Source organism: Opisthocomus hoazin, chromosome 3 (assembly GCF_030867145.1).
Source record: "Opisthocomus hoazin isolate bOpiHoa1 chromosome 3, bOpiHoa1.hap1, whole genome shotgun sequence".
Lineage (NCBI taxonomy): Eukaryota > Metazoa > Chordata > Aves > Opisthocomiformes > Opisthocomidae > Opisthocomus > Opisthocomus hoazin.
The window spans coordinates 60,340,407-60,366,624 of record NC_134416.1 but is presented as its reverse complement, the minus strand read 5'-3'; the positions used below and the strand labels follow the sequence as shown (position 1 = coordinate 60,366,624).

Sequence of the window (26,218 nt, the reverse complement as noted above, 5' to 3'; positions counted from 1 at the left end):
AGAGGGGGAGTTTGTGACTGGTAAACACATACAGGAGTCTCAGTCATGCCCTTGCCTGCCATGGAGGCCTGTCTGGGAGAAAGGGGTGAAAGCCAGAAGTTCGCAATCCTTCGCTGCAGGAATTTTGCCCTGTGGGTACAGTTGGCCGCCTCAAGGCAGCGCACCTTGCACACAGCTGATGATCTGCTGCATTATGTCTGTAGGCAAGCGCATTAAGGGGGGAGAGAGAGAGAGTTTACTGCTTCAGCCTGATGTGCACTTGGAGAACTGGATTCCAACTTATCTCCCACACAGAACTCCAGGGACGTTCAATTGCTGACCCAGATCTGGAACCAGACTTCAGGATTTGCTCCAAGCTCTGTGATCATAACATTCATTGGACTACAAACACATCCATAATTATAAAATTAAAAAAAAAATTGCATCACTGAAGAAATAAAAAATTTGCCATTTCCTTATGTTATTTCTTATCCTTTCCTGAAAGTGATTTTCTGTTAAGGTATGCGCACTCATGGGTGTGGACAGATCTGTGCACAGAGTACCGCAGTGCTTCAGCCTCTCTTGCTGGTTACAGAAATTTCACCCTTTGATTCTTTCAACTTCAGTGCAGTTGGGATTGTGCAGCTCCCAGACTCTTCATGCAGCCTCTCCTTCCTACCATTGAGACCTTTGTATTAAAAAGCTCAACCAGGAGAAACAAGTTTATAAACAGGAATTGCCCTAGAATTCTGCTCCGAACAACTTGATCACAGCATGGCTTTAAGAGGTTGCCAAAGGCCCACAGGCTGCTGGTCATTCATCCAAAAAAGCCTGGAACACTTTGAGAGTCATGAAGTATCACAGTCTGGCTCACGCAGTTGATATGTAACGTGGCATCCCTTAAACAAAATGAACCACAGGGGCAAATGCAGTGTAGAGATTGACAGGGTGAACAAAAATATACCACAGCTGTCTAGGAGTGACTTAAATCTTCATCTGAAATCATTGCCAGAGATTTTCAACCGTTCATTATAGACATCAGGAATATCAGCATCTTTAAACTCTACTTAAAGATGATGTTTAGGAAAATTGGGGAGAGAGCCAAAGACACAAATAACTGCACTGAAATAACTTAGAAGACTGACAAGAAACATAGCATTCATATTTTAAGCAAATAACTTGCATTTAACCCAACTGTCTCAAAATGCTATACTCTGTATCACATGGCATGTGCTATATTAGTGAGCCACACCACAGTTAACTCAAAGGAGTGTGAATTCCTCACCCAAAGAAAAAGAGTTTGGTGATATATGACAGCCCTTAAAAGTCTGCTTCAGAGTGGAAAGTTACTGCAGAATAATTTGTGTATTTTAAATTCAAGCCTTCATTTAACCTACCACAACTCCCAGTGTGGACATGGCCTAAATCTAATGATTATGTGTCACATTCACCCATCATTGGTCACGGATAAAAACCCAAAACAGTGACAAAATGCCAGCCTTTCTGCCACCAAAACACAGCACACCCTGGATTGCTGACCGAGACCAGGAGCTTTCCATCAGCTCCAGCTCCATGACAGTACATTAATTTTATTACTTGATTCTCTCCAACAAGCACAAACCAAGTTTGGCACTCTGTCAATTAAGAAGAAATGATTTTAATAAGATGCCAAGAATCAAGCAAAAAATGGTCATACGGGTGAAGACTTATTAGAATAGCCCACCAGAACAAAGGTTTGGTTTCCCTTTAGGGCAAACTGAAAAAAAAATGGTAACTATACAGCAAAGCCTTCAAGGAATACTCCTGCTGCGACAGCAAAGACAAAATACACACAACTGAAGGAAGGAAAAAGGAAACAACGTGGCAGACAGCAAACGGGATCCCCTTTATTACACTCTATTCATCTGCTGTACGTCTGGAAACTCCACTGAAGAAACGCACTAGATCAGAGCAGTATAAATTTGACATTAACTGAAGGGACGCCACAAAAAAGTGCTTTTTTTACTGCATTGCAGCAGAATTGTCAATGATGCTCAAAACACTTTCAAATCTCTGACAAAAACAGCGACTTGTGCAATTCACACAAGCCATCACACATGTGACTCATGTTATGATTCTCTTATTTTTCAAACTAAGCATTATGTCTCCTGTTGTTCCTTCACCCTTCTTCCTGCTTATGGTCAGGAAATCGTAAGAGGGTGTGCGCAGTCTTAGCACTGGGCTCAAACCCTCCTTGGTTTCTGCTCTCCAAGTCTGCTCCTTTCCACATCACACACTGCCTCCTTGCCTCTTTCTATGCTTCAGTCACAGTGAATCTATTAATTAACATTTCCCATTTTCTAGTCCAGAAAGATTGTAGTCCTAGTAACTGCACTATCCATATTTAAAAGTGGCCAATATTTTTTGCTATAGCAATACAAGACCACACAGAATAGTCAGCAGAATTATCTACAAAGCAATCTGCTATAATGAAAACTCAACAGGCATAGGCTTTTGTTTAACCTTTTTTTTACTATTCCTGAAATACCCTGAAAAGAACAAAATTACTCTGCATTTCCCCCCCCACATTTTTAATGAACTATGTCAAAGTCCAGTGGAGTGATCACAGATGTGGAATGTTTCTCCACACCTGTCTTGTGCAAAATGGATATGCAGAAATTTATCCTTGAAACAGAAATCTCTGAAAGTGTTAGAGAAATTAATACAAACCCCAAATTATGGTAAACTTCAAGTTATCCCATTACTGCACTTCAGTGTTGTGAAGAAACACTACTTCTGCAATATGTTTCGTGTTTTACATATCCGTGTCCTTCTAAAACAAAAATTACCATGTCATAGATGCAAGTGGAGATAAGTGTATAGAATGTGCATGCATTCGGGCTGCTACTTCCATTTACTACCTTGCCTGCACATTATTACTACCAGATTTTGTTTGACTGCACTAAACCAACCATGAGGCATTCACACCTGTTCCAACATCACCATAGCATCTTCAGGCAAAAAATGCAGCAAAATCATATCTATGTGAAGCTATTTGACAGCCTATCCATCAAGAGATCACAAGTAGTTCTGTGTTAACACACCCAAAGATGAACAAGTGACTAGGGTGTGCAGGCACGTGCGTGCTTTCTCTCTCGATTTCCCTCCTGCCCCATCTCAACCACAAGGCATTTGTTGCTCCCTAATGACTACAGAATAACACATACAGAAAAACAGTTATTCAGATCACACACTAACATGCACGAACAACAAATGAAAAAAACCCTAATCCTTACATTAGGGAATATTAAGATCTAAGAGGGAAAAAAAAACCAAACCATATAAGCCTTCTACACACATCTCCTTCTGTCTGAACCAACAGAAAACAAGGGTGTCTTCTTTTGCTTTCCAATGTTCCTCAGCAGCAGGGCTTGTCACCAAACTCCTGTCCTGCATCAGGAATAGCCTGAAGTATGTCAAAGCAAGAGAAATAACTCTCCACTGGTGTTTCAAAGAAAACCGGTTCTCAGGAATTCACATGTGATGCAGTATCTCGTTTGGGAGGATAAATATAAAGACCACTGAAGTACCAGAACAATATCTTACTTAAAGGAGAAGTTTTAAATATACCAGCTTTTCCATACGTCTGTTCTCAAAGCTTTAAAATATTTTGCTCAGTTGGTGTTGCTACACAGCTGCCTCGCCCTCCACGTCCACCCAGTTTTAACCACTCACTCCTTACACACCAGCCTGGGCTCTGGTGCAGCTGAGAGGATCCTCATTCTTTCTCCAGCTATTCATCTTGGAAAATCATACATTTACACAAGACAGGAGCCAGAAAATTACTGGAAGGTGGTCAGTTAAATAAAACATTTGGCGTCACTGCCCTACACATGGGGTACCATAGGTCTTTACACTTCATGAATTCTCTGCTATATTATTACTAACACAATTACTCTGGGACAGTTGTTGAGCAGTGCAGCAGAGAAAGCATTGGCTAGAAAGTTGTCAGCTGCACACACAAAAAAAGATAAGTTCCTATCTGCTGCTGTAAGGTTTTTACCTTGAATTCCTGAACTGCAGTCAGTCAGTGACAGGCAGAGGATGCAAATTCCAGAAGGTGTCTGTGTTTGTCATGCCTCACATCGCACACAGCAGCAGAACCTCTCCCCAGCCTGAACAGAGCAGTCATGCCAGTCCTCATCCCTCCCTCCTTGCCTTTGTGGATGAATTGCAAAGTGGCATTTTTTGAAGTGTAGTCTTTTTGGCAGATTCCAGCAGAAGCCCTCTCTTCCGCCAGCCAACATACCATCGCATGATGACCAACTTCCTCACTCCTTCTATTTTCAGCTAACTTCCCCCACCACCAACTTGTTGATTTTGGTCCTTAATGCCACATTTTGTCCATGAGGCATTTAATAAAATTTTGTGGCTCAAGGAGAGCTGCAATTGTAGCAGTATCAGCCAGCCCTAGAGTTGAAAATCTCTATTATAAACCAGTGATACTGCACACTAGCTACTGATTTATGTGCTCTTCACCCACCCACCCTCTGTAACCTGGCTCTTAATCACCTGATTTCCCAGGCCCACATTCAGAGCAGTGCGGAGAAAGGCGAATTTGTCATATCCATTACAGCTGAGATCTGAACCTCTTGAAGGGCCCATTTGTCACATGATAAAACACTTCAGCAAAAAACAAATGCAATTACCTAAGTTGGAGGGGGGTGGTGAGCAGCCCTTTGCCACCAACTCTCCCACAAGGCAGGGAGTGGGAGTGCTGCGTGGCAGCCAGCTCGAGGAAGCTCTCCAGCCAGCCGTCGCGATTCACAGCAGCCTTTGCATCCCGACAGCTGCTTTGAATCGCGATGGTTGGCTGGAGAGCAGCCAAAACACTGGAGCAAGGCTGTACGCAGCACTGACCGCATCTGCCCCAGCAGCAGAGCCAGCTGCCTCGCAGGGCAGCCGTGCTACGGCGGAGGGCTCGGATGGCAGCAAGCGTGCAGTGACTCCAAGCGGGTGTTTCCAGCCATGAGAAGCAGCAGCGAGAGCAGGTCCCCGTGCGAATGTTTTGAACCGAATCAATACTCCAGCTGAGCATAACCTAAGCATAAAAGCTGTCCTAGGCGCAGAGCAAAGGCTTTCCACCGGTGGAGGAAAGCCCTTTGCTTGCTCTGCGGCACCATCTAGTGCTAACAAAGTTACAACACTCTTTGGAAAACAAATCTGAGTTTAGAAAACAAGCAAAACACAAGCACATAAGTACGTATCTAAAAGATGCATACGTATCCAAGGAGATCTCGTTCCCGTCCGGAGGCTATGCTGCGGCACCATGTACGCACTGGGAATCACAGCTGAAGGGCAACACCATCTGCTCGAAACCAAGAGCCGGAGCCTTTTGGAAGGCAGTCAGACACAGCACTCACCCACATCATTGCCAACAGGTACTAAAGCACAGGCGGAGATGAGCCCAGCTCCTGGGGATGCTGGCCTCTACAGACCATGAGCTTAGAGATTAGTATCCCCGCTTGGACTCAACCAACCACAGATCCCAAGCGGTTTCCTCCTGCTCTATAAAGTTACATCTACTTGCTCCAATTTTATTAGCACTACTAGTTGCTGGGGTTTGGGGGGGGCTTCTTTTCACTACTTCCTACATCCAAAAAAGTTCACTACTTACTATAAACCTTGACGATAAAATTTTTTTTGTTTTTTTTTTTTTTTCCAAGAGCAGCTTAATTCTTACCATTCTTACAGCTGCTCATTCGCAGCATCCAAGGGATGATTCCTGTCACACCGAATAACTTCAGTGCCAGATTCTTCAACCTTCAAGCACTCCTGCAAGTTTGACTTCAAAATAGTAGAAAATGTGATTTTTTTGCAATGATGGAGCCTCCAAAGAGTTGAGAGTTCACATTCTTAAACTGTGTAAAGATCTATGGCTTCTGAAGTGCTGAAATCTAGTTGTTTTTCAAACTCCCCATTGGATCCAACCGAACAATGACAAGCTTGCATTCTCATGAACAAAACCCATTTTGAAAAACTGACCCAAGCAACAAATATCATTAACCAACTCTAACAAATACAGCAGTCTTAAAATTCATTCATACTTCAAATGCCCCCACCCTCTTCATTATTTTTGTAACAATTCAGCACATACAGAAACCTACTTATGTACTTTTAACAGAATCAGTTTTCATTCAAACACAAATAACACCCCCACTTTAAAAGAAAATCCCCCCCAAAAACACTGTAATAGAATTACAAATTAAACTGTGGGAGACAAAACTATGTCAATGTATAGAGCTGCTTAAATATACACCAGTGACACTTTAGCATATAAGTAAAATAACGTAAGTAAAGAATGAATAATTCCAAAACCAAACCATCTTTCCTCTTCACCCCACCCCCAAGTCTTGGTTCTAAATCAGCAAAAACCTACAGCCTAAATAGCGATTTAGTCACTTTTAAATGTTCTTGCTGGACAGCAAACACCATCTCTAAAAATATCCTTGCTAGAAATGAATGTTGAAGTTCTAATGGCTAGGTCATCCTCCACATTCAACTGACTCTTAATGGTTTCGGTGTGGGCACCTCTTTCAGCCTCCAGCAGAGCCCAGAGGCACACACAATGACGCATCTCTGTCAGAGTCAGCATCAATACTGCAAGCACAGTTTGGTGCAAGAACCTTTCTCACGGTTCTCTGCTGCTCCCATTAATGTTCTCAGTCCTTTCTGGATTTCAGCACCTTCAGGTAAATCTTGGAGCATATTTGTGTATTCTTCCAGAAGACTTAAAGACTCTGCTACACATTTAACCAGCCCAACTGTGGAAACAAGTGCTTTCTCTCTATGGCATATCTAAGAATCTGTATGCCCCCCCTCATAATGAGAAACAGAGTTTTTTTTTTAAACCATAACTATGCCTTGCATAATTAGTCAAGATTAAGGAAGATTGAGGACTAGAGAATTAACTTTTTCCTCTCTTGTGTTGTTAAAAGACAACAAATTCGGGTCTGACAATCAGCCAATGTAACAATTTAGTTTTCTGAATGCAAGCCTTTGGGAGTTGAAGTGGCAACAGTGAACCACCAAGATGTTACAATCAGCAGAGAGGCAAAACACATACATACTCTTTATTCTGAGTGGACAGAATTGCCTAAGATGTGTCACCACCTCAAATAACGAAAGCCAGCAGAAAGGTAAGTAAGTAACAGAGGTTGGACACCACTGACTTTCAACACTCAAACCTGAGCCAGTCGGTTCCCAAGACTTGGTCTTTGATCACATAATATACCTGCAACACTTGTTGACAAGATCTGCAGACAAACGGTCACATACAAAATCTGCTTGAGATTAAAAAATACTAATTTTCAAATGGTGGTTCTCAGCAGGACCTGATCAACATCGGGATACTCTTTTCAGCAAGGCCTGTTGTGGCAGCAGAAGAGTAATGGTTTTTAACTAAGGGAGGGCAGATTTAGACTAGATATAAGGAAGAAATTTTTATAACTAGGGTGGTGAAGCACTGGAACAGGTCGCCCAGAGAGGTAGTGGAGGCCCCCTCCCTGGAAACATTCAACGCCAGGCTGGATGCAGCTCTGAGCAACTTGGTCTGGTTGGAAATGTCCCTGCTCACTGTAAGAGGGTTGGGCTAGCTGACCTCTAAAGGTCCCTTCCAATCCAAACCATTCTATGATTCTACAACAGGGAAAGCTAGCACAAATGCATTAGTTTCAAGTTTTATTTTTCATGTTGGTGAAACACATAGCCTCTTCTCACGAAGCAGCATCTATAGAGTTGTTACAAACACATTTTGTACTTAATACACCACAGATTTGGAAAAAGAACAAATAAAGTACAGGTTTCACACTGCACTTGGGCATACTGAGTCTTAAGTTACAGATAATCTAGAAATCTTCTGATTTCACATATACATTGCATTGGCCATCACTCAGCGTTCATGCACAATTTAATTTAATTTTTCTTACAGTCAACACTTGTTTTGGAAACTTTCTTACTGTAAATGATATCTTTTCCACTTTAAATCACTTCAATGATATTTACATAAGTGTGCAAATTGCTTTGAAAGATAGAAATAAACACTAACACATAATATACAGACAGCTTCTTCTATAGTTAAACATTTACTAAAAAGCAGTTAACTTTCCTATCACACTTCATTGCCTAAAATAGAAGAATAAGTTATATAAAATAGACCATCTTATTTTCAGATGCTTCCATTTCTGCAGATTTGGTCTTTGCAGCCACATTGCAATCAAAGATTAAGATTCGACTCCTAAGATTCAGAGAAGCCCCTTTAAATTCAATGGCAGCTTAGCATGTTTAGAACAAGATACTTTTGTCCCACATTTCCCACACTTGGCACAGGGAAAAGAGAAAAAAGCTGGGGGAGTGGGAAGACAGTCTTGCACATCTATTTTATTTTTTTGGCAATATTAAATGTATGCTTTAAGAATCTAATGAGTAATTTTTTTAAGGGCCTATTAGTGTTACAAGCACAGTTTAAATAAAGTCTGCAAGTTCTTTTCACAGAAGCACACAAGGCTCCCAGTTTTTCTTCTTATGCGTGTCTTCTCAGATACATATAATTGTTCACACACAAAAAAAGCAGACTCCTTGGGATCATTCAACGAAACTGATTCCAGACTTGGAAGCAGCAGGAAAAGCTTGAAGATAGTTACTTAGTGTTCCCACTGCTGCTACGTGTGTGTTTTTTTTTTCTACTTGTGATAAAGACTCCACATAAAAAGTGCGCTGTCACCTTCATGAACAAATCCAGAAGGCAGAAGTTGAGTAAACCGGAGTGAGTTGCTCCAATGGTCAAAAAGTTACAGCCAAGTTTTCAAAACCATCTTTCATGTATACTTGTAACCAGGGAAAAGCAACTCAATTCCCAAAGTTTCATTTAGACTGTTTTAAAGAAGAGCAAAAACTTCCATATACATCATCAATAACAAATGGAAACTATCTGTCAGACAGTAAAGAACTACAGGTGTAGTTTCAAATAGCTTTAAAATCCAAGCTGATTATTAATAATACAAAGAGACAAAATGCTTTTTTAACACCCATTAAATTGAATAATGTGACTTTTACAGCAGCCCTGCCTGGAAATCATGCTGTAGCTTGTGCACCCATCACAATGCTACTACTAACCACCCCAGGAAAGTGAATATTGACCCTCTAAAAGTTTACCTTCATCACAACTGTCTGATACACTGATGTCAGACATCACAGACATGTCAGCCATATGCTTGATATTTTTGAAGACATCCAGTTCCTTCATGTGGCAGAAACTGTACCAACACTTCACAACTGTGCTTTTGGTCTATTGTTTACTGAACTTTGGGCATCACATTACCACACAAATTCCTGCTGGATTCCAAGTGACCTCACCCTAGTGCAGATCTTGATTAGGTTCTTCTGAAGAAACAGACCTCAGGTATAACTTCCAGTGTTGTCAACTTTTAAGCATAGAAGGGTCAGACAAAGTTAAGACACTACAGAAGCTTGAAAAAAGCATGATGACTCAAAACCAAATAAAAATAGAGAAGATGCATTAAAATTTGGTTACTTTGGATTCTGAGCTAGTTTGAAAAATGCTGTTTGTAAGAGATAGCTGCTCTACGCTTTGAAAATATGAAAGAACGAAATGATGTCTCCACAGACTAGTGCATCGATTAGTAAATAAACACCTAGAACACTCAAACATATCCTTGAAACATTCCACCTAAGTTTTTGTTAAACACAGTCTTCAGGGCTTTATATTCAATGAACATTATCTGCTACCTTCAGTTACTTTGTTAGTTATGGCATGCTTCAGAAACACCGCTAAGAAAGGCTGTCCACTTTTCCACTCCCAAGGTTTACATTACAAACACTACGCACACATTTATTTCCAAAGACTTCAGGTCAGAGAAGTTCTTAAGATGAAACGTGTGTGTGCTTTTAAGCTTGTAAGATAGCCTCAAACTAGTTGACTTAGTATTTTCCACACCCACATGGATACTGCTTGCAAAGAATAAGGTATTAAAATAATATTCTGCAGTGGAGTAAAATCATGTTGACAATAAACTGAATGCTTCCCCCAGTGCTTCTACTAGTGAAAAATCCTGCCTGGCACAGTCTGCCTTAAGCGGTGTTAAACAGGAGATAAATAGCCAGATGAATAATCATACACGTAAGTCAGAAAACAATCACAAACATATTACTAGGACCAAAAAGTGCCAGCTGTTGAAATCCAGCATTTAAAATTTCGTACCGCTCTCCCTACTCCAGTGCTTCTGGGGTTTTGGTTTCTTTTAAACTGTGCTTTTAATAAAAATTTCTCTCAAATCTTTCCCCGACAACTGAAGGCAGGGCCCTGAGAAAGCTCCTACCAGGTAAAAAATGAAGTCCAAAGGTGTTTCAAGATGATAGGTACAATCATGCTTTTTCTCCTGTATTGTACCCAGAAGCTGCCAAGTTAATATTAGCATTCCCATACCACAATTGCAATGAAGCTCTGGTAAATCTGGTACCTTTGGATACGCTTAACATCACAAATAAGTCAAATATTTAAGACAACCTATGTCTGTAGCTAGCATAGTCCACCAGAATATTCATCCTCCTCTTCATCGGCATGAGAGCCCACTGTAGCTGGTCCTCTTGCTTTGTCTTGTGCAGCATTTGGTGATTTCTTCTTGATTCCACCTCCTGGGACCACCAAGGTAAGGCCAAGCTTGGCATACTGACAATAACAAGGCAAGTTTAATTTCTGTACTATCACGGAAGTAAAATCTTGTCGACCTACACTGCACAGAATTGACTGATGCCCACAATAAACAAGCAAGTAACATTCAATACAGAAAACAGATTGATGCTGCTTTCAGAGTATGTTTTTAGAGCTTAGAACAAGCCTAACATTCGTTCATTTCTTCTCTTTTAAACTCTCTGAGAATGGGATGTGAGATCTGTATTGATAGTGCTTATTATAATTTGGCCATGTCCTACAGCTTCTGTGGTTCAAGCTTTACATAAAACATATAATTTTTCAGTACACAGCTCTGCATGTATTATCTAGTACCAGTTCATGTAAAAAGTCCTACAAGTGTTTCTCAGTAAGACTACGACCCTATTTTACTATTCAACATAGTAACAACGTAAAATTGAGCAATACTGTTACAAACTTTGGCATGGATGGATGTCCCCTTTACTTCACACCTTTGCTGTCCTTACACTTCCTACAATTTACAAGGACAATTAAAAAAAAGGCAGGTGAGACAACTGCTTTCTTAAAATTAAAAAGAAAAAAATCTTTCATTAATTAGTACTTTGCTAAGGAATAAGCGTTGAAAAAAAACATTCCTCAATGCCATTCTGTAACATTTATGCATGCGTATCAGCTGTATGGTATTTCTGAGGTAGAGCATGAGCAGCAAACTGTTGGGGCCCCTACCGAACCAAGCAGAAGGGAATTGAATTTTGGCCAACTCAAACTCACTCAGTAAATCCGTAACAAACTGCTCTTTCACCTAAGCCTTCCCAACATCTAAAAGAAACAACAATGTGGCAATTTACATTGGCGTGCAGCAAAGTAAAAGAATACAAAGTTCACAGGCACAGGGTAGGAAGACAGAGCAAGTCACAACACACACATGGACCCTGCTCTTCTTATTTTCCTCTACCAGAACAAAAAAACCCCTCTCTCAAGCTGAACAAGCGAAAGGACCATAAAAAAAAAAAAAAGCACCATAGGAACTGCCTACTTACATCATTGTCCATGTATTTGAAGAGTGGCAAATTGCAGACTTCAGACACTTGATCCTGATCTTGCTGGTCATACCCTTCTAAAAGTTGCTCTAGTGCTGCACAGTCTTCACTGCCATTAAATCCTGGTATACTAAAAGAAATCAAGAGTTCGTTTAGGGCATTTCAGCAACCTACTTGATGCTCAGCTATTCTACCTTTAAACGCTGCTGATTAATAGCAGAAAAGCAAGCAGCTTTTAAGAATCTGATGGACTGCTTATTCAACAACACTGCTTATATCCACTTTGATTTCTCCAGATACACGGATCATATCCATAAAAACTAAACTTTCAGCAATATTAGTTTGTATGCTGAGAATAAGACCACAATCACTGCCAAGACAAAAAGATATTAGAATTTTTCAATTTTTCCTGACTAGTCAATAAACTCTTCCTCCACTTTACATACAGAAAAAATCTGTAATGAGTTTCTTTATATAAAATACAAACTGAAGACTTTGAAAATATGAGCAAGATGTCTAAAGACTGATCTTGAAAAATTATTTCTAAAAACAAAGTACAATTTAACATATACATATGGTCAAGTCATTTTACTAAAAACACAGCTTAAGTAAAAATATGTTGTTTCAGTATTTTGTTACTGAACTCCTAACGAAAGCTGAAATGCAGAGTTGCTGGGAAAGCCTCTGGAACCAGGGTTAAACACTAAACCAGATTTTGACACCAGAATTTTGTCCTGGATGTGTAAAGAATGCCTTCTTCATTTCAATGTACTAAACAGGACTACCTTCTGCTTCCTAAGTTATCTTTCAGTTCAATCAACGACTCGGGGAAAAAAAACACAAAAAACCAAAACACACCAAACTTGCTTTTCTTCTTCCAGTGTGTGACGAGGGCAAGATCTTCTAGACCAATATAACCAGAAATGCAGTAATTCACATGCTGCAAACTCTTCTTTAACGAAAATATTATATTAATCTTTCCCTTAATCTAATCACCATACTAGATAGTTTAATTGATTATACTGGGATGCTGCCATTGCGCATTTTGAGATGGCATTCCATATTCCCATCCCCAAACTGTAATAAAATATTGTAATGACAAGTTAGAATTTCAACTTTTTAAGGGCCTCCGCATGACATTGTAAAAAGACCCTGAAAAAAATGAAATTCCGTTAGCAACATCCAGAAATACCCACTTTTAATCCTAAACATTTGTTGACAATAGCTAATCTCCCTCTGTTCCATTTGAAAAAAAAGACACAGCCCAAAGGATATCAGTAAGGCAAGAATCCCAGCCGTAACAGTATTCTTCTCTGCTCTTAAGAAGGAAAACAAATGGGAAGAACTTCTAATTTCCATCTCATTTAACCTGTTGCACATAACTACCTCTTTATGACTAACTTTTTATTTTAGGGTCATTAAGAACCACCACCATGGTAATTACAGCTAAATCTGTTAAGACTGAAAAAAATTCCTGATAGTCATATACCAGGGAATGCTATTATCATATGGTAAGTCAACAGAAGTACAGGCTTAACATTTCTTGACATTGCTCTTTCATAAGAATAGATCTACATTAACGAAACGTTCAGTTTAAAATTATAGGACATGAATTAGACTTACCTATAGCTTTCCCTCACACATCTTTCTGCAGCAACATAATCATTTCTGTGAAGATGAACTAAGACTTGTGCAATAGTTTTCTAAACAAATAAGAAAGAAAAAACAGCCTGATGATTCTTTGAAAATTAACAGTAAAATACAAGAAAAATACTGGGCTGCTAATATTTAACATGAAAAAGGTCATTATGATCTGCAACGATTCTAAGATACTGACACAAGAGAGTCAGAACAACATAGTGAAAAAACAGTAAGCCATATTGTCAACTGGTACGAAATAGGTTATCTCCTATAATATTGTAATGAACTGCTGCAGCAAGTAACGGTTTTTGTGGTTTGTTTTTTTTGATAACATCTTTATTTTTTTATGTGTTTGTTGGTTTTGACACCTCCTGTAGATAGCAGCATCTTCAGTATTATAGCAGTGAAAAAAGTACAGTCAGAGGTTGGCAAAACATGCGCTACCACAAATTCTCATCATTTAGCAAGAAATGTATTCCTGAATCAAGAGGTACCTATTGTCAGTCAAATGGCAGCTGTCACCAGTTACCCAGAAAAACCTGAAATGCATTGTCAGAAATCGTCTCTTAGAATTTACCTTATAGCACGTTGGGTAATTTTCAATTTCCTTATAAATACTTTTTTCCTTTTGAAGAGACAATGCAGCCTCATCTAATCTAAAAAATCAAAAAACAGTTAGAGGAGTATCAGTGCCAGGAATACAGCATAATGAATCTGAGACTAATTACAAAGTGTTTAACTAACACACCAGCAAGCCTACTGGAATGAAAAGCAACACAACTAAAAATCAGCAACAAAGTAGATAAAATATAGTCAGCAATTCACTTTGTACACATGCACGCTAACATCACCTCTGGTACTCATTCAGAGAAACCTCATTTTTCATAACGTCATACAAGATGAATGCCTTGTTACGTACCCTAACAGATTTCTGCACATCATGAGGTTACTGTAACCTACCAGTAAGTCTGATATTCATGAACTATCAAGTCATAGTAACTGCTTTTGAGTTTGAATACTCTTTTAATCATCATATTAAACTTGTAGAAATTAGCAACAGCGAGCTATAAAGCAGCCAAGCAACACAGTCTTTAACACATTCTGAAGCTATGTTGACTTGCTTTCACAGAAAGACTGTCAAGTTACTTCATAAATTTCCTTTTCTGGCTACAGTTCCACAGAGAAATAAAGTGTCTCAGAAGCAGAGTTAGAAACCCAGACAACTTCTTAAAGAAATTACATGTCTCGGTGAAGCAAGTCCAAGCTGAACTGCAGGTCGAGTTTGGTGCTAGCAATTAACAATTAAAATTCCCACTGAGACTCCAAGATACACTCTTCTTTGAGAAGTCCAGATTCAGACTGCTGCAAACAGATTTCTTTCCTCAGGTTAGTCACCTAATTCCCCTGGTTTATATTCCACAGCTATAAAAGACTCTTAAGTACCTTCTACATATTAGTGCTGGGGAAAAAAGCAAAAATCCTGAATTATTTTAGGAGTTAATGAAAACTGGTGCATGTGCTTTCTAGCTATTCAACAAACACAAAGCAAACAACCTTACAGCCCACATTCTCGCATCCTAGAACACAAAAACAGGTGGTTCCTGGATGAACATGGCATATCCCACAGAAACTGAATTTTCATTTGAAGCGCATCTCAAAGAAGAATTAAGTAACAGTATATAAACCCAACAACAGCAAGAAAAAACCCCAAAGAAATCCAGCCTTAAAGATTCAATTACATTTTAAAAAAAAGGTAGCATAAACCTATACCTGCGTCCTCTGACTAGAAGTCTTGACGCCTTCCCTAGCATTTCCAATGCCTGCCGTAAACGTTCTTCATTCTAGAGAAGAACAAAAAGAATTAATGCATTAGCATTTCATTTGCATAGAATTAAGGCCACTAGATCTTAATCTAAGGATGTAATTCGTAGCTTAGAACAGTTGTTAAGTACTGTATCAGCGTTTCACACACTCAAGGGAGTACAGGTGCACTCCAGTCCCCCAGCCAGCTCCCATATGGATCTACAGAGCGAAGTAACATCAACGCAAACTTGCTAATCTGGAAACACGTGACAACTGACGATAGAGAAGTACATCAAAGGTAGCAGCAAACAGGCAAAACATCTGCTCATGGGACAGGCAGAGCATCAAGCAAGCTCATCTCTTCTGTGCTTTCAAGGATTTCAACCTATGTTAGGCTCCAGAACTTCACGACAGCCATGTTCCCTATCCTCTGGGCTGCCCAACAAGAATAGAAAACCCAGATTCAGTCGAGTCCCAAACTGAGAAAAAGGCAAAGCAAACCGACTCCTAAATTTTATAATCTCCTTCTCTACAGTATAAGAAGCCTTGAGCTTCATTACTCAGCCACTGAAGTGAAAGGAAGGAAAAATAATTTAGTACCTAATCTTAAGCTTCTTCTTAACTTCATAGCTGACCCTAAACAGCAATTCATTCATCTCTGTGTACTTGCTGGGACTGGTAAGTTCTTTGTTGGTGAGGAAAAAAAAAAAAAAAAAACACACACAAAAAAACAAAGCAACCCAGAAAACTCCCACTTACTTCAAACACTGACGCTGCTTGCTGATAGAGCTGCACAGCCTTCTCTGGGCTCACATTTTCTATTAACCTGTAATAAACATAAATAATTTCTCTTCAGATGACATGAAAATATCTTTTATCTAAAAGTATCAAAGACACAATTAAAAAAGCAAAGATATACCCATGCCCTGCAAGCATTCTAGCCACAGAATGCCACAGACTTACTTGCCAGCCCGTTCCAGTGCAATAGCTGCTGTATCTGGTGTCCCATTCTCCAGGTACATCATGCTGGCTTTCTCGATCAGCTGAACTGCTTCAGGGAGTCTCTGCATCTCCTGCAAAGCAACAGCCAGAGGGACATTGCTGTCAGGAATTGTGCTCATGTACAATGAAACAAATCAAAGCAAACTGTAATACCTTATTTATTAAGATTCTAATTTTTATTCACAAACTTGAAGAGCTAGTGAAAGTTGACCACTAACTCCATACAACTCACTTGTAAGTACCAAACTTTCACTAAAGTTGTGAATTTGCGGTAGTTTAGACTAAAAGCAGCACCATTCTTCCATTATCCTCTGACATGAGGCCCTCATCTTTCCTTCTACAAAAGGAAAAGCATTTTTTTTCCTCAATTACAAAAGTCGCTTCCCTTACCTACTGAGGGTATTGGTGGGGGCTATGAGTCAACAGAAAATACCACTTTAATATGCAATTTGCTTACACATATTTGTAAAATGGTCCAGTGCACAACGTTCTTCACCATAAAACAGAACTTTTTATTAAAAACTAGTAAATGAAAATACCTTCAGCATCATGCCAGCTTGTTCATAAGCTCTGCAGAGAAAAAAAATTTAGTTAGATACGGTGTATTTCAGCAAGTTGTAGGTACACAGCAAAAGTTAACATGCATCAGCTATCACTTCACTGTCAATATTTAATGCTTTGAAGATGTTTCAAGTGTCTTATTTAATGAGGCAGTGCATGTGTAATATTATCTTCCACAAATTAAGTACTTCAGCTACACTCCCCACTAAAATCTGTTCCCATGATGTGACCCACAGGCAATATTTGGATTATTTGTCATTATCTGCTCTCTTTGAAGTACTCTTTAATTAAAAATTTCTTTATAAGCTCAACAGTTATAAATTCCCAAATTACAACAAATTCATCTAAGAAAAAATACTTGATATCAAAAGGTGCTGAAGAATGTCAAAATCATAATTTCTTCAGATGGCCATTGCAGGTTTTCAGACTTTCCTAGCCCACACTTCCATTCAGCTGATTTTGAAACAGTGAAATCACTGGAGCCACACCATTTACTACAGCGAGATCAAAATGATAGCTCATGCTTGTACCATACATTAGAAAATTTGTTTCAGGTTACTCATTGCTTCTGTACTTACTTGGCAGCATGGAAGAGACTGGAAGTAATATTGTCAAGGACAAAAACCAGAAAAAATATAACGCAGAAAAATTATTAGTGCACAAAATCTTATAAAAATACTAGTTGCAAAGCAAGGAATCCCATAAATGCAAATCGAATCTACTACATTTGTAGGCAAGGTGTCAAAAATAAATGCTTTTAAGGACAGAATAAATGTAATGTACCAAAGCATATAACTGTATGTAAAGCTGTAAAAAGCACTTCTATTTAAAATATGTTCCTGGTTACTAAATACTACTACAAGTACTGTAATAACGTCAGAGTTGCATTTCATTTATACTATCCATTTGTAGGTATTTCAAAAAACATAATAATTTCTGAAGCAGTACCTAGACATCTCAGACACTGGTCAGCGTCTTATCACCCCAGATGTTACTGGAAACAACACAGATTTTCTAACCAAAAGAACTCTTTAGTTTTCCCACTTATGAGCACACAGGAATAGCCTTTTAAGAGACAATTTTGTTAGAGTGACAAAATGTACAAATGTATTAACTACATCTTCTACCAACCCGCATTACCTCATTCGAAGTAGCAACTAGTCAGCTTCTTGGAAAAAAATAGGAACAATTCTTTAAAAGATACGCTTTATTGTTTTCATGTGCCTCAGCTTCCCGTAAACAGGCTTCCCTTGCCTGGTCAAACTGCTTGGCATTTTTAAAGGCAACAGCTGCAAGAAATAAAATAAAGTTCTTATTTACAGCTTGGCATTTTCCTTTTCCCACCACTTCTGCTCAAGAGCCACCTAAAGATGCAAACAGACTCTTCAAATGCATCGTTACAGTTTACCAAGCTCTTCAAATAAATCCCATGACAGTTCTCCTTGCTTCATTAGTCACTTAGTTACCATTAAAAACATTTATTTGCAACAGCACTTCCATACCATTGCTGTCCCACACAGTGTGCATAATGTGTTTAGCTAGATTTTGGAATTCACTCATTCTGTATTTTAATTACAGAACTGCAGGAATGCACACGCATATAGTTTTAATCATCATAGGTTTTACAAAATCAGTATGACAGGAACGTAAGTGTACCATCAACAAAGCATGACTACAACAACTTTCTCAACACAACCAATTCAGGGCACAAATATGTATTTCTATCTCCATTAGACTGACAGGATATTAAAGTAGGATTTAAAATAAATTTCAATTTATAAATGCTTCAGTTGCTCTTCCAAGTTTTTATTTTTTTATTCAGGCTTAAATGAATAAGTAGAAATGCCTAGAGTAAGAAGCCAAAAACCACAACAAATTACTATTACCAAAAAGAAGAAAATTTTTTAAGAGCAAAAAGGAATCGACTAGTAAGAACTTTATATTCGGTGTGACACTTGCAGTGGAAAAAAAGGAGGAAAGAGATCTTACTACGCCTAAAAAAAACCTGGCAGCATCTCTCTATCTTACTGAGGCAGTCTTTGTCAGGACACACTTCACAAGATGATGAAAAAGCAAAGTTTTAAAACCAGCTTGAATATTTGTTGTTTTGTAAGTAAAGTCATAGGATTTGGGGGTGGACAAGTGAAAGAAGGAAAGCATTATTTCTATCACACGCAGTAATACACAAAGTAGAAGTTGTAACCTTGAAAAGCAAACAAAAATGTTTTGACAATTGCTCTAGATCTCCAAGTACAATCTGAAATTTATTTTACAGTGCTGCTAAGACTACTTTTTTTGTTGTTGTTTCATCTTACTTCATCTTCCAAACAGTTTTACTTACACAGCAATGTAATAAAAATACGTAAAATTTACCAGGGATTAAGCTTAAAGAATACTTTGAAACCATCAAGTATACGGCCATATTTACAGCCATACATACCTGCCTTCCCATATTCGGTAGCTGCACTGTCATAATCTGGTTTCCACTTTAAGAATCCAGTTTTCAGACTAAAATGCAAGAAGAAAGGCCTATTAACAATTAATAAAGATTTTATGTTTCACCTTCAAAGCACTTTAGATATACTTAAAACTTTAGATGTCCTCTGAAAAGGAGTAATTACCTATATGCCAATATTACGGTGACATCACTACTGTAAAAATAAATGTTGGTATTGTCAGGAATTGCATAAAGCACTGCAATGATGTCCCATAGTTACCTGCCTCACTCTAACATGCTTCTAATGTCCCTGCCTCGCTCTAACATGCTTCTAATGTCCCCAGAGAGTCTTTGCGAGTCCAGCTCCTCAGCAGTAAGATGCCAACAGAAGAAAACTACTTCTCCCTACACCAACACGATATCTCAAGATTTCGAATGCCACAACACCTGGCAGTACTTTTGGTTACACATCACAAAGTTTCCAGTGTTCCTCTACAGTAATTTTTTGCTGCTGAGAATTATCCAAGATTCTCCACTGCATGCACAAATGAAATAATTTACTTACCAACAGAAAGACAAAGCCTCATATGTCACTTATACAGCTATAATAGATCATGACACTAAATGGTGCCACACACAGACATCAATATAGGGAAAAACACACACTGCAAAATGAGGCAAGTCATCAGGCAATGTTGATTTCAACATTATGACTTCCTCACTTCTAAAACAAACATAAAAATTACCATAAGTCCACTTCCATAATTACAGGCAGACCCTTCAGATACAACACACGCTTCATTTGGAAAAACAGTTGCATATTGCTTTTATTGTCTTACGTGGATGAAAGCCACAGTATGTAACTCTAAAGCAAGCCTTTATGTGGTGTTATTTTTATCACAGGCAAAGTCTCAAATGCATCAAGCTGAAATATGCAATGCTTTCATCTGCACACAATTCAAGATTTAGGCGCCTTTTATTTCAGGTGCTTTCCAGGATCAGCTTAACATGAATTCCACTGAAAGGCACTTCTGGTCAAGTAAATTGAATAAAATACTCTGGTACAGATATTTTTTTTATTCTGAGAGGTCCCTCCTCTATCACAGTTTACACTTTTGATCCATGATTTCCAGATGGCCCAGCAGTATTCTTAGTAAAATCATAGCATCTTTGGATTAGTCAGATCTGTTGTATCCATACTGTAGTCTGTGAAAATGAGACTTATAGGCAAAATGGCTATATTCAGTGTTGAAATAGACGTTAAAAGACTATCACACATAGACGTTAAGCCCTCTAAGCTAAATGTCAGCACAGGTCTTTGAGGCCATCTAAAAAGAAACAACTACACATTTCTCAGAGGCAGGAAACAAACACACACACCATCTCAGCGAGGTGAAGCTCTTCTATTCACTGCAATCCCCGTAACTCTCTTCTCCCACTAACTTCAGCAGAAGTGACTCCCCTCACCTTCCAGCTAGGGTCAGGGCAACAAATGCTACGTGGCCCCGAGGGAACCAACCGCTCGGGCCCCAGGCCTCCGAGCCCCACAGCCTCACCGGCACGCGGTCAGTAAATCTTTAGTTTCAGTGACGCTTTAGTCTCCCAGTTCGGGGAAGAACGGCGCCCTTTGGCACCCAGGCCCTGCAGGAAGGCACCCGAGGCACAAGAGGGGTCAGGCGCCCGTGCCCTCCCACTCCCTCCGCGCCGGCCCCCCAGCTCCCTCCCCTTCCCCCGAGGCCACGCCGCCCGGCACACACAGTCCCCCCTCAGCCCTCCAGGCCGCCCCCTACCCATGGCTCCGCGCAGGGCATCACGGGAGCTGTAGTTCCCCCGAGTCCTCCCCCCCAGCACAGGCGCCGGCGAGAACTACAACTCCCAAGAGAGCACCCCACAGCCGCGGCCCAGGGCTCGGAAGGGGCACCAAGCCGCCGCGATACCCCGACGCGCAGCAGCCCCAGGGCTCGGAGGCCGCGGGACAGGGCCCCGCTCGACCAGGGGGCGCAACGACGCCTCCGCGGGGCCGGAGAGCCGGGCGGGCCTGACGGCCCGGGCGCTGAGCTGGCAGCCGCGGCACCCGCTCGCCAGCGTCCGTCCGCCCGCCCGCCCCCCCGCCTCCACTCACTATTTCTCCGCTTTAGCGATGTGCTCGAGCGCCTCGTTAATCTTCTGCGCCGCCATCTCGCCAGCGCGGCGGGCCTGCCCGGGGGCGCTCGCCGCCGCTCCTGCGCCTGCGCTACGGAGCGCCGCGGGGCTCACGGGGCCTCGAGGGGAGGGGCTCGGCCCTGCGCCTGCGCGGCGACGGGGGACGGTGGGGCTGAGGCGGGCGGGGCTTCGCGAGCGTGGTGGGAGACGCTGTCTCGGTTCTTCCCCCGCAGCCCCGTGTCACTTGGCGGGGGCTGCGCAGGCGGGTGGCTGCCCACAGTGCTGCGCTGTGCCTGGCTCCCTTGCAGGAGCTCCCAGCCCCGTCCTGTCCAAGGTCGACAGGAGTTCCGTAGGCAGTGGGGATGAGCGCAGGCGTGCGTTCCCCAGGGTTTTCAAATGGAGGCCGGTTTTTGGTGGAAATGCTCAAGTCATGGGCCGAAGGCTGAAAAGCACTGCTGGCCCTGCTCTGGAAGAAGCCTCTGGAGGCCTTTTTCTGAGGCGTCCTGCTCTGACTGGCTCGGTGTTCGTAAAGTCAAGAGGCTGTCCTCCAGTCAGGCGGGCACGGAAGTCTAAAGCAGGAGGTGTGAGCGGTTGGTGGAGCACACCAGAGCTGCTAACGCAGGCTGTGCAGTCATGCAAGATACCGAAATTACACGCAAGGTAGCTGAACTGGAAGTGCTAAAGTCTCTGTTACTGCCCATATGTCCGGTTTCCTGGACTCCTCATTGTTGTTAAACATCCTTGAGTAACAGAAGATCAGTGATTGAACCCAGGAAGGTGTTTATTCTCCAAGCTTCAACATCATTATTGTCTTCAAGTAATCTGAATAAGAGAAGTATTTATCAACACAGGAGAGAGAAAGCAAAGTGAGAAGCTGGTTAAACTTGCTAAATTCTTACCAGAGCAGAGGAGTCATTGGAAGTCCATACTGTTTACAGGAATCAGAGCTTTGCAATTGTTTCTACCATAAACGGTGAAAAGAAGCAATATTTAAATGATTTGGTTTACTCTAGATAGGCATCAAACCCGCAGGTCTGAATTGCTCTCCCTTCCTTTTCCTTTTCCCACATTCCCTTGATGACATGGAAACTTAATTTTCTAACTTCGATTCTTGGCACTGCACTTCAGAGGCTATCATCTATTGCAGACGGTGGAAAATCCCCCCTAAATCTTACATACTATTATTATGTGTCCTAGAACAAAGTAGGGAAAAAAGTTGTAGAGAGGTTTTCTTTTTCTGCCTTCAAAAGCAGATGAGTGGACACGGGAGTACCGGGAGAAAATAGCTAATCTTGCATAATACATGTGCAAAAAGTTTTCTGGCGAGCGCTCACTGGTAGCAGGTAAAAAGCAGAGGAAGCTATGATCAGAGAGATTCCTGTGTCATCGTGTCTGTCTTTTCTTTCCCTTGCTATGGCAGCCAGGATAGATCTGGCCATATAGCTGTGAGCTTGCTGCAGTGCCTTTCAAATAAACTTGTGTTAGCTGGCAAAATGAAAGCATGGAACTGTGGCGTTAAAGGACAGAATAATCTCAGGGTGTTCTTCTGAAGCACCCAGTCAGTGACTTATTGCTTGTGTGTTTGTGCTAGTGTTTCTGGCCTGCTGTGTTCCGTGTGTTATAAATAGCTGTTCACTTTCTAGTGAAACTACACATGTGCACTGTCTGGTTACACTTCATACTGGAATGACGAGACATAAGATTTCCAAAACTAGTATTAAATGAAATAGGATATTCCTGGGTAGCTTTTATTTTGTAGACGTGGAACCTCCGGAGACTTTACATCTGGGAAGGATCGTATCACAGCATCTGGTAGTTGGCTGTGAATTAGAATTTGGTGTTGAAAAATGACTAGGTACAATGTGAAAAAATTTTACAGTGGTAGCAGTTGGAGTGACAATTTTTTTAAAGTATAATCTTACAAGTTTTGTTTACTAGGCAGAAGTGAACTCTGCGAATAGCTGTACCAGTAGAAGCCATTGATCATTAGCCAGTCCTCAGCTGCCCATCACTACACCTTGCTTCTTTCTCCTATCTAATCATTTTTTCATGTACCAATAGGAATGGTACCATGGATGCAACCAAAGGCATCACATTATCAAAAATGAGCTGCATAAGCTGATACAGCTCATTTTGTCTGAACTGTGTTGAAAAGCACCTGTGTGACTCTTCATGGGGCTAACCTCTGGCAAGAGGCTGGAAGCAGGCAGCTGGGGACAGCACCTTCCGCCATTATGGCTGGGTCCACCCACAGCCCTGGTGTGAGGACAGCCTGGGCTTCCTTCAGGGAGCTGTTGGTAGTCGTAGGAGTCTGTCAGTATGATCATAGCTAAATTTTGTTTCCCAATTAACTCTTAACTTTTCTTTGCTGTGAATACATCATGTTCTTGTTCAGAAAATCAGGACTGACTGCAGTGAGTTGTATTTTCAGTCAGCTGCTGAATCCTGTCTGCTACTCCACTGGATCTGGAAGGTGAATTTAAGTTTTCCTAGATCTGGATTTCCCAGCTCTGTCTGATACCCTTCTTTGGCAGCAGGACGTGGAAAGTTCTACCTTGTAATTTATTAGTGTCTGAGCTGGAGTCATAACTACAATAACAACAGCTACACTGCCATGCTGAGGAAATTACCTGTGAGGAAAGGAGAGGGATCTGCATATTCCTCCTCCTGGGCAGACTGCTGCTAACACTAATTGTCTAATGAACAATTGGCTCAGACACATTTTGGGCCTGTTATAGACACAAAAATGTGTTCTGCAGTCACTCCATCCCAGTATCAGTGCCTCAGTGCTCCAGTACCTTTTCCTGTCTTGAGCATTAAATCCATATAATTCATTTGCCTGTGAGACATTACTTGTTCCTGTCTTAATGCATATGGCAGAAAGCAAACAAATAAATCTGAGGGCAGCAAAATTAATAAAGACTGGTTTTCTATAGATTTGTGTCTCCCTGCTGATTGTCTTTAATTAAATAGCAGAAGACTACAGTGTAAGCATGTCTTTAATTAGATGTCAGAGAATAAAGAGAGAGACATTGTAAATGTCTCAGCTGGGGGAAGGAGGTAATGTCTAATTGGTTTTCCAGATTCATTGGACATGAGAGAGGAGGAGGGTATTCTGGTGCCTAGTAAGGTGTTCCAATGTGAAACATTCATAATACCTTCCCCACTATTTAATGAACATGTCTAATTTACATACTCCTTTTCCAGGTTAAGTAAGGTGGCCTGTCCACCTAGGTAAGGCCGGTTGATTTTGTCAGTGGGTAAAATAACACATCATTATTACGAAGTCCATTTTAGTCCCTGCCTACTATCCCTCCTGCTCCCTTGCTTCCAACAAGAATCCATTTCCCTCAAATGTAATTTATTTGCAGTCAAATTAATTTTATACAATAGTTCTTGTATGACTCACAAAGATATGTACAATATATACTGATGTGATTAAAGCTGTTCCGTAGAAGATTTGAGCCACCTTCTCGTGTTGGTTTTTGAGAGCCCAGGGCTGGATAAAAGCCTGTAATTGCTACCATACTGCTTCACATATGGTCCAGTGGCGAATCTGATGAACTCAATATTTTTGGTGTTTGTCAGCTCCTGGACTTGCTCCTTGATATTTCCTCACCTTCTCAGCTGCTGCATCAGCAAGTGATAATAATTTGCTGTCGTATCTGATGCTTATATCCGCCACCAGTACCTGATCACCCTTAACAAATATTAGGTCAGGCTTGTAGAGCTTGTTTTGGTGGTCTCATAGGAGTGACTCATGAAACACCAGCCAACCCTTCTTTTGAGCTTCTTCAGCCAGTAGATCACACAGTTGGTTATGTCTTTTGATCCTAGCTTCCTGAATTGGTGGGCAATACCCAATAATACATGTGCAAGTCTCACTCTCAGCTTGACAGTGCTGGCAGATCTTGAATTTCCTGTCTACCCCAATTCCCTCATGAGGTAGACATTAGCTCTTAGTTGTAAGGTGGTAATGAGCTTCCTGTGGGGAATACCCCTGTAACACTGAATCCAGTTGTTACTAATTTTATCTTTTCCAAAGTTGACAATTCCACAGCCCTGACATGGCAAGCTGGTCCACTTCAAAAATTCTTCCTTCCGCCATTTACTAGGTCTTGGAAAGATCATCTTTGGAGGAGAAATTTTCTGAGACTGAGGCCTCACCGCAAACCACTTCAGGAATCACCATGACTGCTTCTGGGTCCCAAATTGATGGAGTTTTCTCTTCCCTTCCTCCCACAGCAATCCACAACTTTCTAAGTTCATTCTCAATACTTTTCTTGATGAACTACTGATTTTTTAGTGTCATCAGAAGGGTCGACAGTTCGGTACAGCTGACAGGTCTGCATGCTCGGGATTAATCCTGCGAGTCTGACAATACCTAGGCCTCCATTGCATGTGCTGGAATAAAGAATAATGCCACAAGCACAGGCAAGTAGATGTAACCATTCCTTGACAGCAGATTGAATGGCCAAGTCAAGGGCTTGGAGGTATGTAGCCTTCACATCAGTGTGGTCAGCTAGATAAAGCAATCGAGGGGTAGTAAATCATTTCAAGATGTCTTCCTGCTGAAAAGACTTCAGTGAAGCCTGCCCAGTCAGCCTCAGCCACTCAGCTTTTCTGACGGTTCAGGTTTTGATAACCCAACCCATGGGTCTGCATATATAGGCCCAGATATTTTTCAGAGGTGCTTGGGTCAATCATATTGAACAGTATGCCATTGATTGTCCAGGCAGGACAGTCACTGATTGTATAAGAATCTTTCATTGCTGTCATGTAGAAGCCATGGCACTTCAGCCCCTGAGGCCAGTCAATTCACAGAATCCTTAAAAAAATGTTGATGTTTTTCTGCATTCCATCCCAAGAATCACTCAGTAGTACCAAGTCGTGGGCAAAGGCTAA

The 26,218-nt window shown here is 40.9% G+C and overlaps 1 protein-coding gene across 1 annotated transcript; it reads right to left on the bottom strand.

The window, feature by feature from the left end:
• Window positions 1-7,685: 7,685 nt before the first annotated feature.
• On the bottom strand, window positions 7,686-21,433 carry NAPG (NSF attachment protein gamma). Its single transcript, XM_075416481.1, has 12 exons — window positions 21,294-21,433; window positions 19,175-19,242; window positions 17,939-18,023; window positions 17,313-17,330; window positions 16,713-16,743; window positions 16,135-16,244; window positions 15,931-15,997; window positions 15,139-15,209; window positions 13,946-14,024; window positions 13,351-13,430; window positions 11,728-11,857; window positions 7,686-10,705 (listed from the first exon to the last, which is right to left on the bottom strand). The coding sequence occupies exons 1-12, from the start codon at window positions 21,347-21,349 to the stop codon at window positions 10,556-10,558; spliced, it is 945 nt and encodes a 314-aa protein (XP_075272596.1). The 5' UTR covers window positions 21,350-21,433; the 3' UTR covers window positions 7,686-10,555.
• Window positions 21,434-26,218: the final 4,785 nt, after the last annotated feature.

Excerpts from the sequence above, each read along its gene's own strand:
- NAPG (XM_075416481.1), bottom strand. The coding sequence starts at position 21,349 with ATGGCGGCGCAGAAGATTAACGAGGCGCTCGAGCACATCGCTAAAGCG. Across the intron at positions 15,998-16,134 it reads GCACTGGAACGGGCTGGCAA|GTTAATAGAAAATGTGAGCC; the intron begins GTAAGTCTGTGG and ends TGTTTATTACAG. Across the intron at positions 10,706-11,727 it reads TCAAATACATGGACAATGAT|TATGCCAAGCTTGGCCTTAC; the intron begins GTAAGTAGGCAG and ends TGTTATTGTCAG.